This window comes from Gekko japonicus, unplaced genomic scaffold, assembly GCF_001447785.1.
Source record: "Gekko japonicus isolate JY-2015 unplaced genomic scaffold, Gekko_japonicus_V1.1 scaffold806, whole genome shotgun sequence".
Lineage (NCBI taxonomy): Eukaryota > Metazoa > Chordata > Lepidosauria > Squamata > Gekkonidae > Gekko > Gekko japonicus.
This window is the reverse complement of record NW_015160234.1, coordinates 640,639-657,016: the sequence shown is the minus strand read 5'-3', so window position 1 is coordinate 657,016 and position 16,378 is coordinate 640,639. Positions and strand designations below refer to the sequence as shown.

General features: G+C 42.6%; 1 protein-coding gene across 1 annotated transcript in view; it reads right to left on the bottom strand.

The window, feature by feature from the left end:
• Window positions 1-16,378, bottom strand: part of COL9A1 (collagen, type IX, alpha 1) — a 140,607-nt gene that overhangs the window by 40,831 nt on the left and 83,398 nt on the right. The window contains exons 24-29 of the mRNA XM_015412655.1: window positions 15,198-15,251; window positions 14,981-15,034; window positions 11,198-11,251; window positions 10,004-10,048; window positions 8,127-8,180; window positions 7,964-8,017 (exon numbers count right to left, since the gene is read on the bottom strand). Of these exons, the coding sequence (XP_015268141.1) occupies window positions 7,964-8,017; window positions 8,127-8,180; window positions 10,004-10,048; window positions 11,198-11,251; window positions 14,981-15,034; window positions 15,198-15,251 (315 nt within the window). The remainder of the gene's footprint in view (window positions 1-7,963; window positions 8,018-8,126; window positions 8,181-10,003; window positions 10,049-11,197; window positions 11,252-14,980; window positions 15,035-15,197; window positions 15,252-16,378) is intronic.

Sequence of the window (16,378 nt, the reverse complement as noted above, 5' to 3'; positions counted from 1 at the left end):
TAAAAAAAAAGTGGTGATCTGCCGTGGAATAACCCCACTGAAGAAGATAACAGCAGTTACCCAGACCTCCTTTCTGGTGGGAAGGGGCTCACTGTATGGCCCATTTTCAAGGGCTCCACCCCAACATCCTGTTCTCTGCCATTTGAGCCTTGAGATCCTTGCAAGGGAAGCATGGCCCTTTGGACCTTGTTGGATGCTGCCCTATTGTTGCTGGTTGCAAAGGGGCCCCCATAACAGTTCAAGCTTCAGGGCCCCAAAAATGTACATCCGGCCCTGAGTATATCATATGCATAAGTAGGGATTTACCTCTCTCATGGATCGCTGCCTTGACACGACAAGGGGGCTTACATGATTTGGTAAGGCTGTGGGCTATGCCATGGAGGGCCACCTAGGACAGACAGGCCACAGCGGAGAACTCAGACCAAGTCTGATCCACTGGAGAAGGAAATGGATTAGGAAGAAAACCCCATGGACAGTATCAAAAGGCTAAAAGATATGACGCCGGAAGATGAGCCCCTCAGGTCGGAAGGTGTCCAATATGCTACTGGGGAAGAGCAGAGGGAAAGTACAAGTAACCCCAGAAGGAGTGAAACAGCTGGGCCAAAGCCAAAAGGATGCTCAGCTGTGGATGTGTCTGATGGTGAAAGGAAAGTCCGATGCTGCAAAGAACAATACTGCATAGGAACCTGGAATGTCAGATCTATGAATCAAGGTAAGTTGGATGTAGTCAAAAATGAGATGGCAAGACTGAACATAGACATCTTGGGAATCAGTGAACTAAAGTGGACGGGAATGGGCAAATTTAACTCAGAAGACCATTACAGCTACTACTGTGGGCAAGAATCCCATAGAAAAAAATGGTGTGGCATTGATAGTCAATAAGAGAAAGGCAGTAATGGGATACAATCTCAAAAATGACAGAATGATCGTGGTCCGAATCCAAGGCAAACCATTCAACATCACAGTAATCCAAGTCTATGCCCCAACCACTGATGCAGAAGAGGCTGAAGTGGACTGGTTCTATGAACCACGATGGTGTGATCACTGACCTCGAGCCAGGCATCCTGGAGTGCAAAGTCAAATGGGTCTTAGGAAGTATTATTAACAACAAAGTTAGCAGAGATGACAGTATCCCAGCTGAGCTATTCAAGGACCTAAAAGATGATGCTGTTTAAAGTGCTGCACTCAATATGCCAGGAAATTTGGAAAACACAACAGTGGCCACAGGATTGGAAAAGGTCAGTTTACATTCCAATCCCAAAGAAGGGCAATGCCAAGGAATGTTCAAACTATCACAGAATTGCACTTATTTCACACATTAGCAAGGTCATGCTCAAGATCCTCCAGGCTAGATAGAGATCCTACAGGGTAGATAGAGAACTGCCAGAAGTACAAGCTGGGTTTCGAAGAGGTAGAGGAACGAGAGATCAAATTGTCAACATTCGCTGGATTATGGAGGAAGCAAGGGATTACCAGAAAAACATCCACTTCTGCTTCATTGACTACGCATTTTGGGGGCTGTTAATGTTTTCCCCAGCAATCTTAATTCCGACTTGTGATTCACCCAGGCTGGCATTTTGCATGATGTACTCTGCATATAAATTAAATAAGCAGGGAGGGGGCGTCCCCACTTCTTTCCTACCATTTAAAGTGAAACTTCCCTTTAAATGGGGGGGGGAGCAAGGGCCAAGAGCTCCTGCCATGCAAGAGACAAAATCACCTCTTGCAAGGCAGGAGCCAATGGCCCCCACTTGGGAAGAGCACGTGCCAGGAGTTCCTGCCTTGCAAGAGGTGATCCTGCCTCTTGCAAAGCAAGAGCCAATGGCTCCCATTTGGGCAGAGCGGGCACGCGAGGCCCAGTCCCCGCTGGCTGTATAAACTTATCTAATGACAATCATAAAATAAGAGTAACCCAAAAGGTCAAGTAAGAGAAGATCAATATAACTCAGTGCTCATCTTTTCCTTTTTTTCCAAAGTAGAAGCAACAAATCTTGCCACTTGGAAAGTAATAAATTTATCTCTTTCCAACAGTAGGAATACTAATTTCTCATTATCTGACCTACCAAGAAGGAACGATAAGCAACAAATCTTGCCACTTGGAAAGTAATAAATCTACCTGACTGTAGGGATACTAATTTCTCATGATCCGACCTACCAAGAAGGGAAGATATAATTGTACACAGGAACTTATTTCGTTCAGTCCCATATTTTACACAATGAAATATGACATGGAAGAGATTTTCAATAGAAGTTTGATCACAAGAACAAACTCTTTTCCCATATGGCATCCATTTAAAATGACCTTCAATGGCCAGTAGTGGTAACATATCAAAGCGTGTTCTAATAAAAGCCTTTCTATATTTAGGATTACTTAGATTAACAAAATATGAAGACAATATCCAAGGTGGGTTATAAATCCCAAACTTTTTATAAATACCAGAGATTTTCAAGTCACCTATCATACCCATATCAGCTTGCACCCACTGATCTAATATATTTCTCACCTACTTTAACTGGGGAAAACTCAGGACCCAAGAGATAGTCTACTATATCATTCAAATATAGATTAAAAAGAAGTGGGGCCAAGATGCAGCCTTATCAAACACCTTTTGTTATTTTAACTCAGTTAGATAGTTGACCATGAGAACCAAATCAGATCTTCATACTTGTATCAGTATAAAGACCTTTTATACGTTCAAGCAGCCTGTGGTCAATATTCATATTTCTCAATTTACGCCATAGATGTTCTCTCGAGATAAAGTCAAATGTGGCTTTAAGATCAATAAAAGTGACATACAATTGTTTAAAAGGATGAGTTGTGTATTTACTAATAAGGTGTTGCAATAGCACAGTGATCAAGAGTAGAATGACCCTGTCTAACACCAATTTGCTGTGGTGCTATCAAATTATTCTCACATACCCATGATTCCAATTTGGGTAAAAGATGTCTAGCGTAGAGCTTCCCTTCCACATCTAACAAGCTTATTGGCCTATAATTTGCTGGACTGGTATGCTCATCCTTCTTATAAATTGGGACCACAATAGAAGAGGTCCATTCTCGAGGGAATCTACCAGACTTATCAAAGTTAGTAAAAAGAGTGGCTAGAACAGGTGCCCACCAATCTTGAAAAGTCTTAAGCAAATCCGGTGGTATAAAATTTTCACCTGGGGCTTAGTTACTCCTCATTGAAGAGATGAGGGATTTTATTTCAGTCACAGTTACAGGAGGCCACTCAGGTGAACTAATTAATAAAGATGTAGATGGGCAATTAGTTACAATGCTCTCATAAGATTGATCATTAAATAACTTTGAAAAATGCTGTTCCCATTGTTCTTTGGGTATATAAGAATCTAACTAATATTGAGCCATTCCTTCCCAGCTGTAATCAGGTATATGGTCTAGAACCATGTTTAATTTTGCCACTCCTACATCCTGCCCCCCATTCCATATCTGATTAGGTAAGGCTTTGCATCATAAAACTATATTCGTGTTACACATACATTGTTTTTGGCTACTGTGGTTGCAGTCAGACTAACAGTTTAATCCATTGTGGCCCTGCCTCTAATTGATCCAGGGTTTTTTGTAACAGAAGAATTCTGATGAGACTCACCCCCTTAGCACTCTTCAAAGCGTTTTCACCCTGTCCTTGAGTGATCAGACACAGTACCCAGAGAGTGAGGCCATCAACCATTTTGTTTGTTTGTTTGTTTGTTTGTCCTTTGAGCATGCCCACAAGCACTGATGAGCCTGCTGGGTTATGTAGTCCATGAGGCCATCCGCCATTTTTTAAAAGTTTGTCTTTTGAGCATGCGCACAAGCGCTAATGAGCCGGCTGAGATATGTAGTTCACTACCATCCTCGCTCTCTAATCTTTTCAATTAACCCCTTACCTAAAGCAGAGAAAAAAGCTGAAGTACAGAGGCATCTTTCTTTGAAAGTTTTTATAAAGAAAACACAGTTTTGAGAAGCCCCCGTGGGGGGGGGAGATGCAAATATACATTTATGTGCACATCGCTAACTAGTAAAAAAAATGGCAGCTCGAAAACAAGAGACCAGGCAGACCTGCCTGATGGCTTGGGTGCACAACAGAGCGATCAGACAACAGCAAATCCATTTTGAAACCAGCTCAGCCCAAAAGGACTGGACTTTCACAGGTATCAAAGAAACATGCAGTTAATGGTGGGGGACAGGATGCAAATGACTGGGGCATGATAGACAGATATTGCTGTCTGATCATGCATTTTAAATCCGTAAGGGAACAGCAACGGCAATGGATCAAACTGCATGTCTGACCACAACCTGCACCTATTTTGGCTTTATCACTGAAGCACCTCTCTCACCTGATCTATTTTTTTCTTTACACAGCCTGGTTTTTAGACTTACTGAGGTAAACGAGTCTAAACCAGGGTAAGTGAAAGTATGCTGATTTGAGAGAGGCTGGTGGATCATCTTATCATGAACCAATTTGTGAAACAGTATCCAGCGAGTGCTTCTTTTTTATTGGCCCAGCATGCTGAAGTGATATACGTAGAGGTAGAGTAAAGGTACAGTCTGAAGCACACAGTGACTTACTTTGGATGAAGTATGCATGACACACTTGGGCTGCACATTTGCAACTTGATATACATTCATTTGGGGAAAAGTACCCCTTGAAATAAAATGAATGACCTCCAAATAAACATGATTAAAACTGGACTGTCAATCTAGTTGGAAGAGAACACATAGAGTAAACCGGAATTTGAAACAACAGTAGTGTTTTACCACATTTTTTCATTAAAAGTATGAGACAGAACTATGGAAAGTTTTGCAATCCTGGAAGCTTGTACAAAGCAAGAGATGCCAATGAGACGCTGGTCTCTGGAACAACAAGCTGGGGGGGGGAGGCTCAGTGTTTAATCTGAAACCCCTGTTTCATTTTAGCAATGGGTGTTGCTAATAATTAACACAGTGTGACAACTCCACTTTCTCTGGATAGCTGATTTTGCAAACCTTTACTTGCCCTTTAAGGGATTAGAACATAGTTTAGAAGATTATCCCACATTATCCTGTTAGGAAACTACTTTGTCCTTAATTAACCACAGAAATGCCCACAAACACGCCTGTAGCCACCAAACCCTAATGCCATTTTCCCAGAAAGGTGGAAGTGCCACGATACTGTTTCCTTAGTTTAACACTTGCATTTTAGAAATGTCTGCACCCTGGGTTTTAAGACAAGGCTTGACCAGGGACAGGACTTTCTTTCTGGGGGAACATGCCAGAATGGGGTTCCAGAACCTCTTTGACAGAATTCTTTTAAAAACGTTTAAAAATTCATGCGTTTTCAGTATACAGATTGAAAACCTAATTTCCCTCTAGAGAATTCCGGCACCTCTTTAAAAAGAAAAAAGCAAGCCCTGACCATGGAATATGGAAGGTACACAACAATGGAGGCCTTATTTCTACAGATCCTACTTAAGGTAACAAAGGAGAGAAAGATGGTAGATGACGGAGAAAGGGAATAGAGGAAGATTTATGAGACTCGGGTTTAGCCTTGGCCAGGCACTGCATTCCTGGCATGGGAGGCCCACAAGCCACACTTCTCTGCCTAAGGCTTCTCTTATGCCACTGGACACAGGAGGCTATAAAAGTGCATGTGCTGCTGATGTTAATTATTTCATTCCAAAGAGTTTTCTAAATGTATCTATTGTTACAGCTGCAGACACCATCGACATCTAAAACAGATTTAACTGTTTCCTGTAAAAAAAAAAATGAGGATGACAAAAGCATGCAATTATAGGAAACTGTATGCCTTTGAAGTACAGTTGTGTGTTGTTAGTTTCCTGCAGCAATTTTAACCCAGGAGAGAAACAATTTAATCGAAGGCTGAAGCCATATTATCTCCCCCCCCACACACACCTTTTGGGTTACTATCGTCTCAAGCAGTCCTGCGTACAGTGAGATGTGACAGTAGCATCTATGCACAACCCCTTCACACACTGACCGAACGCATGGCGATGGACAGCGGGCATGGACACACTAGCCCCTCCTCCCATGGGATCAGACCAGTGTTCCATCTTAGTCCAGCATCCTATTTCAGTGTGAACTGTGCCCACCTTTCTCCCCACATTTTCAGTCAATATGATGAGGGGCTCATGTATACACATCATTGACTTTGTATTATGTGGCATCACAGTGGTACACTGCGCACCAGGTGACAGTGGAAGGACAGAAGGAATGTTTATTAAGAGCTTATGAGTGTCACATACAACTCTCCCAGCCTTCAGGAAGGATTAAAAAATGGGTAGCTAGTTTAATGTGAACTGTGAAGTATCCTTGCTCCACTCCAACCTTAAGTAGGATTAAAGATGTGTTCCAACCACTTCCTGTATATCAGTAAGAATCTTTAACATATCATGTGGCATATTTCAGATCCCTTTTTTAAATTTGCTGGCTAGACAGGAAGCTGGCTGTTGTGTGTTTTTCTTTGTGAGTCCTCTCCACACATATGCAAAATGCACTGGTGACTTTCTTTAACAATACCGGAGGAGGTAACAAGAGAGGGGCATTTGAGCCTTCCTTCCCTCCAACACCAGTCCTCCCCTCAGTACATTGCTCCAGGCATTGCCCTTTCCCATGTGTTATATGTGAAAGAAGCTGACCAGTAAAGTCTCGTTTACTCATTATTTTCTGATGAGAAAGACCAAATCAACAGTTTCATTCCCTCTTCTTTTCCACACCATGCCTCCATATTAACCACCCCTTTGTAGTCTGGACATCTTGGTAACAAGAAACTGAATTCTTATGCAGAGCAGCCTGGTCCCCATGATAAACTGTGGTTTGTCCTGGCAACTACTGAGAATTATGTTCCTCCCATGGGGGCTGGCAGCTAGCACAAGAATCCTACTATTCTGAGATTGCTCCCCAATATTAATTTTAAAATGGTTCATTTATAGTGTAGTTAGCAAAACTACAGTTTTATGTGTCCAAGCCAGGAAAAGAAAACATCCAGCTTTGTCCTCATATTTGCTCTTACAATGGAAAGCATGTAAAGGTGAAAAGCGCTTCAAACACTTTAGTCTCCAAGAGCCTATACTGCTCTCATTTCTATACCTTTCTTCTTCCTGCAAGTTATTCTCCCACACCACCATTTTCTTCCTTCCAGGAAATCCTGCACTACTAGAGTCCAAAAGGAATTCTATTTATTTTTCCGGATTAGACTTCTATTACAGTAGCCATTTACAATGAAGGAATTAAAGCAGATCTCTCATTCCAGAACTGTATTTGTTCAACCATTTCAAAGCTTACAAATTTTAGACTCAAATCATGTAAAATAATAAACACAGTATCTAAACAGAGTCAGTTACTTTATCTGCTCTGCTTTCTCTGGACCAAATGAAGAAGACCTGATTGTGAGTTTTGTGTTTCACGCTTAAAGTACAACAAACCAGACAAAAATGCAACAGATTTCACACAAGAATCTAGATAAAGTTATGGTTGAAAATGTCTTTGATGACGGGCCTATTTACATAGCATGTGGCAGAGTAGCTGAAATACATCCTGGAACCACACAAAATGGTGGATACCACATGTTCAGTCCTTCTACTGACCGTGAGAACTCTGTTTGATGTGAATGTCTGGATTTTTTTTTGGTGCATTCTACAAGGTTCTAGATCTTGTGCAAGCAGAAACACATACAAAAAAGACTGCAACAGCTGCTTACACTATGTCAGACCTATTGTATCCCCACTTGCATTTCAGCTTGTACAAGATCTTGTGCAACTAATTTCTGTACACTATTATTATATAAAGAGGAAAGAGCTATGTGTTGCACAAGATATTGCGCAAGTAGAACTGCACTAAGTCCATTTATGTTTCTGCTTGACCATTACTGGATCTAAGCCAACATGTTCTCCATTATTGTCACAGATCTGAAAATCTAGAGCGAAAATATAAACAATAAGCAAGAAGTGAACAAGTACTCACAGGTGGTCCTCTGGGTCCAATTGGGCCTTGTTCCCCCTGTGGCCCTTGTTCCCCCTGTTTTCATGATTACAGGAGACAGAACATGCTTCAAAATTGATTCGGCACAAAATGCAAACATTATAGATTTAAAAAAATAGGAAACTGGAGGTAGTAATGATCTTACAGGTTTACCCGAATTCCCCATCAAGCCAGGCATTCCAGGAGGACCTGTGTTACCCTGTTAGAAAGAAATGAGGTTAGCCAAAGCCAAATACTATCAGGCCATTCTAGCAGAACTATATGAAAATGAACAAGTAAAAATCAAAAGGCATACATTAAATCATACATTATGATCTCTCTCTCTCCCTCTCATTTCATTAACCACATTCCATCAGATATTTTACCTCTAAGCATGTTTTAAGAACTCTCATCAAACTCTGAACCATTTTCTCCTCCTTCTGGCTATCTCCTGACTTCATTTATATTACTATAGCCATCCACGGTCACTCATCTGTGTTTCCTGACAGCAGTCCTAGCAATGCAATACCACCCGTCTTTTTCTCTACCATATCCATATTTACCATTAGAAAATTATTAGTACATCCATTATGACAATTCATGTATTTCCTTTCCATCCCGGTCCTATTTTAAAATCCAAACTAGGTAACACCTTTCAAAATTGCTGATATCCCTATTTGCCTTTCTTTTTTCTTGGACAATCAACTTATTCTCATATAGCATATTTCACTGTATGGGTTCTTAAATGAGCAAGTAAAACAAAATACCTTCTTTTAAACTTCTAAATGTGCTACCTTCATTTTTGTCACTCTTTCATTAGTTTGTTCTTTCACTCAACATTACGTACAGGCTTCTGAAATATTCTTTGTGCTATTCTTTACTGCCATTCCTTTATTACTTTTGCAGTACCCCCCAAAGGTTCCATATTTTATCTGCTTATAAGAACAGAAGAAGAGCCCTGCTGGATCAGACCAGTGGGGCAACTAGTTCAGCATCTTGTCTCACAGTGGCCAACCAGTTACTCTGGAGGGCCAACAACAGGGTACAGAGGCTAAGGCCTTCCCCTGATGTTGACTCCTAGCACTGATTTAAGAGGTTTACTGCCTCTGAATGTGGAGGTTTCCTTTACATGGGCCGTAGCCACTGATAGACCTATGTTCCATAGATCATTTAATTCCTTTTTAAAGCCATCTGTGCCTGAGGACTACCTCTTCTGGAAGTGAATTTCAGATTTTAATCACTTGTTATGTTAAAGAACTAGTTCCTTTTGTCTGTCCTGAATCTATCACCCATCAACGTCTTCATTGGACGCTGATGTCTACTATTCAGGGAGAGGGAGAAAAAGTTATCTGTCTACTCTCTCCACTCCGTGCATAATTTTATAAACCTCTATCATGTCCTCTCTTAGTTATTTCTTTTCTAAACCGAAAAGTCCCAGACTCTTCAGCCTTTCCTTATATGAAAGGTGCTTCGATCCCTGAATCAGCTCTGTTACCCTCTTCTGTACTCTTTCCAGCCCTGTGCTGTCCTTTTTGAGATAGAGCAACCAGAACTGCACATGGTATTCCAGATGAGGCCGTACCATAGATTTATACAGGGACATTACAATATAGACCATTTTATTTTATTCTAAATCCCATACCAAAAGGAGATACACTGTGGCAAAAAATGCTTATACTGAATTAATTTCTCTGATTATGGCAATGATAGTGGGGGTTGTACTTAAGAGTGTTCCCAGAGGGAGAGCCATTAATGTATCTAAGAAAGATTAGTTACACTTTTATGAGTCTGCTGAAGTCACTAGGATAGGATAGCAGTGTTTAAGTGCTGTGTAGAAAACAGAAAGGTTGGGTTTGACCATGAAGATTTGGGTCCAATTCTCTGCCCAACCACGAAACTCACTGAACAAAGTTCTCACTTTCTCTAATTTACATAATGTGTACAGGGTTGCTGTGAAAATAAAATAGGATAGTCTCATGTATGTTGTCTTCAAAGAAAGGATGGAATACAAAATCATCTCTGAAATGGTGTAGAATACCTCACCTTTGGGCCAGCAACACCTTTTGCTCCTGGAGAGCCAGGTAAACCCTGAAAAAACACATTGTTTAAAATGTTTAAAATGCTATAGATAGCTACAAATATTTCCTGTTATAAATATTGTTACAGCTGATTTTAAAGGTAAAGGTAAAAGTTTCCCTTGCTTGAAAGCTAGTCGAATCTGACTCTAGGGGGCAGTGCTCATCTCCATTTCCAAGCTGAAGAGCCAGCACTGTCCAAAGACATTTCTGTGGTCATGTGGCCGGCATGACTGAACACCAAGGCACACAGAACGCTGTTACCTTCCCACTGAAACAGTACCTATTTTATCTACTTGCAATTTCTTGCTTGCGAACTGTTAGGTTGGCAGGAGCTGGGGCCAGAGATGGGAGCTCACTCCATCACACAGCACTAGGATCTTGAACTGCCGAACTACAGACCTCCCAGTCTGCAGCTTGGTGTCTTAATTTACACTACTATAATATTTAATATTTTAAAAGGATAATCAGTCACCACTACCCCCACAACCACTATCCCCCAGCCAGCCAAATAAGAAAAACATACCCATAATCTCAATAAATTACACAGCACTAAGTCCCATTGTACAAAAGCTTATCGGGTATAGCAGTTAGAATGTGGGGGTTAGGACACAGAAAAACTGGGTTCAGCTTTCCACTCAACCATGAAGCAGTCCAAGTGATTTTGGGCCAGTTTTTCTCCCTCAACCTAACTTAATTCACAGGATTGTTGTAAGGCTGAAACAGGAAACTGATAACTATGCCCTCAGCTCCTTGGAGGGACAGGATAACAAATAAAATTGATTGGAAACTGATATCATCACTTGGGTCCAGTTCTAGTAGCTTTCAAACAGGAGTGCCTAGAAGCATCAGAAGGTGAATTAGGATGTGCACTAAACTGAAAGTAAGGTAAAGGTAAAGGTTTCCCTTGCTCGAAAGCCAGTCGAATCTGACTCTAGGGTGTAACTGGCATCATCTTTGGATCACTACACAGTTCAGTCCCTTTTTGCACACTACTGGCACAGTCCAAGTTTTAATAGTGCTAATAAGTGCCTTGCAGGGCAACAATGTACACATTCCCATATCTACCATTACAGTAAAATGTAGGACCAATAAACAGCTGGCTTCAGTTTCGTTTGTAAACTAAACTGTGTTTTAAGTTTTAAAAGTAGAAGATACCTACTGGCAGTCCCTGAATTCCTACATCACCTGGAGGGCCTGGTTTTCCTGGTTCACCCTGAAAGACAATGTTTTTGGCATTAGGCAAAAATTAATCATATTATATACATATATACATACATATACATACACCTATATTGCTTAACATAACAGTGGAAGAGATATTGCAGATTCAAGCACCCTTCGGTTTCTAACCATCTAGCAAAGGGAATGCTGGTGAGGGTCAGGATGCTTACTGATGGACTCACCGAAAAGAAGGTAAGGGCAGGCCTGTAGCCAGAATTTTTTGTTGGGGGGTAACAGGGAGGAGTTTAGTGCAGTGGAGCTGACAGCATGGGAGGGCGGGGGGAGGGTGGGGAGGGTGGGGGTTCCAGGGCGGGCGGGTGGGGATTCCAGGGCAAATTTTGCAGAGTTTGCAGGACAGATGGAGGAGAGAGAGTGGCGCCTGAGTTCAAAAGCACCAGGCATCTACCACGTTTCTCAGCTGTGCCCCTTAGATGCCAGGGATGCTGCAGCATACCATGCGCTGGGACTGGCAGCCTTCCCTTTCCTTGTTGCAGAGGGATGACAATGTGCAGGGCAAAGGGGGTACCAGAGGTGCCAGGCAGTGGGGGACTTGCCATGCCAGGGGTGCCAGGCTGGGTGTTTGGGGGGGGGGTGCCAGCAGGGTTTACCCTGCAACTCCTGTCTGGCAGCACCTGCTGTGGCCAGCAGCAGCAATGGGAGCAGGGTGAGGAGTCTGGAGGAGCATCCAGCGCTCCAGCGCTGTTTTCCACAGGGAGTGCCCTATGGAAGGGGCAGCACTGCTGGGACAAAGGACAACAGCGGAGGCACCTGGATTACTTCGAAAGGCACAGCAGGAGCACTGCCTCCTCTAGAGTCCCTCCTCTTTCAGGAGCCGCTACAGCCCTGCCCAACCCAGCTCGCCCCTCCTCAAGCTGATTGGAGAGCCCAGAGCAGAGTTTGGGGCCAGCGGGGGCCAGAAGAAAGGGCACTGATCTTCTTTGCAGAGCTGAGCATGACTATAGGACCTCTGGGCATAAGACCCCTCCAGAAGGGTTTCTGTACCTTTAAGAGCGGATAGGCACAGCTTACCCATCCTATGTGGCTCTTCAAAGACGGCCGTGATGCTCTTAAAGACACAGGAACCCTTGGAGAAAAACAGACGCCATGTGTCCACCCCAGGCTCCCTCTGTCTCCTGGAGCAAGGGAGGGGGACCAGGATATGACGGTGCAGGGCAAATTTGGGAGGGAGCGTTTGTAAGGGATTAAGTGTTATGTGTATGGGGTTTTGGGTGTGGCAGCAGTGTTCAAGCCTTTTATGATTTCTTCATTTCTTTAGGCCCTGTGGAGAGTAGAGTAAACTCTTAGCATGGTAGTAAGAGCTGTGGTCAATTAAGGCTGAGATAGCTTAAGACGTGGGGTGGATAGAGAGGGAGTAAGTTGGTGTTGTTACTATCAGCCGTTAGTCGTCAGACAGAGAAGGAAAAGCAAGAAATTGGAGGAGAGCCGAGAGACTTTTGGAATTTGTCCCTCTTCAGGAGCCTTGTATGAGGAATTCATTTGAAGGCTTGAAACTTTGGCTTTTAGTTGCATTAAATACGGGACTGTTATCTTGTTTTCCTGCCTCCTCTCCCGCTTCGTCCTTGGATATAGTAAATAAAGAGAACTGTTTATTTTTTTAATGTGGAGTTCCCTCTTTTGTGCATCAACTAGCCCACGGCCAGGACGAAGAGCACTATCAGAGTGAATCCCTGGAGTTACAACTTCTTTACAGCGTTGCCCCAAGGGCCCCCCATGGCTACAGGCCTGGGTACCAACATTAACTTAGAATGCCAGTACAGAAGGGGTGAGGATTCTTTGATAGGGATGGAAAGGTATACACAATCTATGGCAAGAAAGGGAAGATGACCCTACCCCTGAAAAACCCCAAGGTGGCCTTGTGCAAAGCATCCTAATCATAGTCACGAGACTATGAAACTAGTGAGAACATAACATGTAAGATGCATGTTGCTGGATATCAAGGAATGGCCCATCTAAACCAGCACACTATCCAGCATCATCCAGCTAGATACTCTGTTGATTTCACAAGTAGTGAGAGCCTGTCCCATGTTGTATGCTCCCAGCACTAAAACAAAATGGCCAGGACGAAGAGCACTATCAGAGTGAATCCCTGGAGTTACAACTTCTTTACAGCGTTGCCCCAAGGGCCCCCCATGGCTACAGGCCTGGGTACCAACATTAACTTAGAATGCCAGTACAGAAGGGGTGAGGATTCTTTGATAGGGATGGAAAGGTATACACAATCTATGGCAAGAAAGGGAAGATGACCCTACCCCTGAAAAACCCCAAGGTGGCCTTGTGCAAAGCATCCTAATCATAGTCACGAGACTATGAAACTAGTGAGAACATAACATGTAAGATGCATGTTGCTGGATATCAAGGAATGGCCCATCTAAACCAGCACACTATCCAGCATCATCCAGCTAGATACTCTGTTGATTTCACAAGTAGTGAGAGCCTGTCCCATGTTGTATGCTCCCAGCACTAAAACAAAATTTGAGTCCAGTGGCACCTTTAAGACCAACAAAGTTTTATTCAAGGTGTGAGCTTTCATGTGCCCACAGACTTCGTTCCGCTGCTTCAGACCAACATGGCTACTCCCTTGGATTTAGCTCCCAGGCCAGGTCTATCTTAGCAGCAGAATTAGGTGGTACACAGGCAGGCAGAGGTGCTCAGATGGTAGAATGGAATGTTACCACTTCAGACCATAGGTGAGAGATTATATTTTTGTAAATTTGTCTCAAATTAATAATCCCTTACAAGGGAAAAAATAGCTCAGCATGTGAAGGGCAAAATTCAGTCTTCTTTAAATTCTGCCTTTTTATTTGTATTGATAATGTGACTACCCTCCTGCTGTCTGAATGGCACAGTCCATTTTCCAACCTTAGAATTCTACATATTTCTGCTGTATATGTAAAGGTGGACTTAGTTGTGTTGCATACATTCCAGTTTGCCCAGTACATCAAACTCATCAACATAAGGGCAAAAAAATACAAAACAACCCCATAGCAAAAATAAATGCACATTGATTTTAACTGGACTTTCTCTACCCTTAAAGTGGTAGAATAACCTAATTAAGAGGATGCTAGATTCCTGTCAGTAACGGTACATCACTAGAGTTTGCAAAGTACATTCTCTGTTTCCTCCTAATTAGTATGTACAGAAATAGATTGACAAATTGAATCTGATCTAACCCATGCCCAATTTAAAAATTATAACAAATACTCTAAATCCAAATAAAAGAATTTCTGACCTCCAGATGTGGCCCGATGCATTCTGTTCTAATGCTTATTTTGCTACCTGACTGCCTGGTTTCATGTTTTCAGGCAACAAGAAATGGGAGGAGCAGTAAAGAAAGACAGTTGACATACCACATAATCTACAACAATTTAAATGACAGGGTTGTCATTCAACTAGGATAGGTAGCCTATCTTCCATCAAACAAGATAATCACACTGGGTATTTTGGTGCTCAGCATTTCTACTTTCTGCCAAGCATTGCACCCTAACTGGCTTGGGAAGAGCTTCCTGATTTTTTATATAAGAATGGGTCTTACTTGCCAGAGCTAATCTGTTGACTGGGCTGTGAGCATGCTAGGCAGGCAAGAGAAAGGCTTCACTTGTATCTCTTGAAAGCAAGACAGGATTATGAGGGGTAGGGGAGACACATGCCATTTTTTAAAATAAAGTTATAATTTAAACATTATTATATTAACTTTAAGTACCTTTGCTCCAGGCATGCCAGGGATCCCTTCACGGCTATCAACTCCTGGTAAGCCCTTGAGGAAGAAATGGCAACTTATGTAACACATTGGTATTATGTAAATCACGCCTTTTCCCTAGTTTTGTAAGAGGACTAAACTGATAGCAATGCAAATTACCAATGCTGCTGCAGCTTCTAGAAATAATAATAGTAAATAGTGATAACTGGACTATACGTACACCTTCTCCTTTAGGTCCAGGGAGGCCAGTAATTCCTCTAACACCATGTGGTCCCTAAAAGAAAAAAATGTTAAATTGTGTCATATTTATTAATAGATAACCAGGGCTCTTTTTGTAGAAAACGCCCAGCAGGAACTAATTAGCATAATAGGCCACACCCAACAGCAGGAACTCATTAGCATATTGGGCCACACCCCTGACAGCACAGCTCATTAGCACATTAGGATGCACCCCCATGTTACCAGAAGTGTGGTTATCCAGCCACATCCACCTTTTGCTTGTTATTCTGTTTACCTTGTTTGTTGTCAAAACCCAGGGCTTTTTTGTAGCAGGAGCTCCTTTGCATGTTAGGCCACACACCCCTAATGTAGCCAATCCTAATGAGTTTCTGCTGTTGGGTGTGACCTATGATGCTAATGAGTTCCTGCTGGGCGTGGCCAACTTGGGAGACAGCTGGAACTCCGTTCCTCTGCTGGGCGTGGCCAACTTGGGAGCCAGCTGGAACTCCGTTCCTGTGCGTTCCTGCCCAAAAATAGCCCTGTAAATATCTAAAAGAAACAAATGCCTCCTCTCAAATCCAGTAACCGCAAAAAAACTATTTTTCCCCATTGATTTCAATGGTTCTAACAACCTTCAGAACACAGAGTTGTTTGGATGTAAATGCTAATCCTATATACATTTGTTTGGGAGTAAGTCCCACTGAATATAGCAGGACTTACTGTGTTCTCCACAGTGTAATGGTAAGAGGATGAGACCATGATCTGATGTAGGAGGCCCAGGTACAAATCCCTACTGAGCAAGGAAGCTTGGGACAGTCAGGGGTCTTTTCATAGAAAAAGAGCTGCAGGAGCTCATTAGCATATGGTATGCTAATAAGCTACATATGCCATGCCCCCTGACATCACCGGAAGTGGTGTCAGAGGGGGAAGCAAAGGGGGGGAGGCATCAGAGTTCACACAGCGCCCTGTGTGAACTCTGATCCAATACGACCTAACGAGGGGGTACCGCTGAATGTGTCCTTAAACTGCACTTTTGTTTTATCGCCATCTAATGAATGTTTTATATTGATTGGTTGTGTTTTAACTGATGCCATGCATTTATATTTTATTGTGTATGTATGCTGCTTGTCAGTTTTGGAGGCCACCCTGAACCTGCCTGGCGGGGAGGGCGGGGTAAAAGTG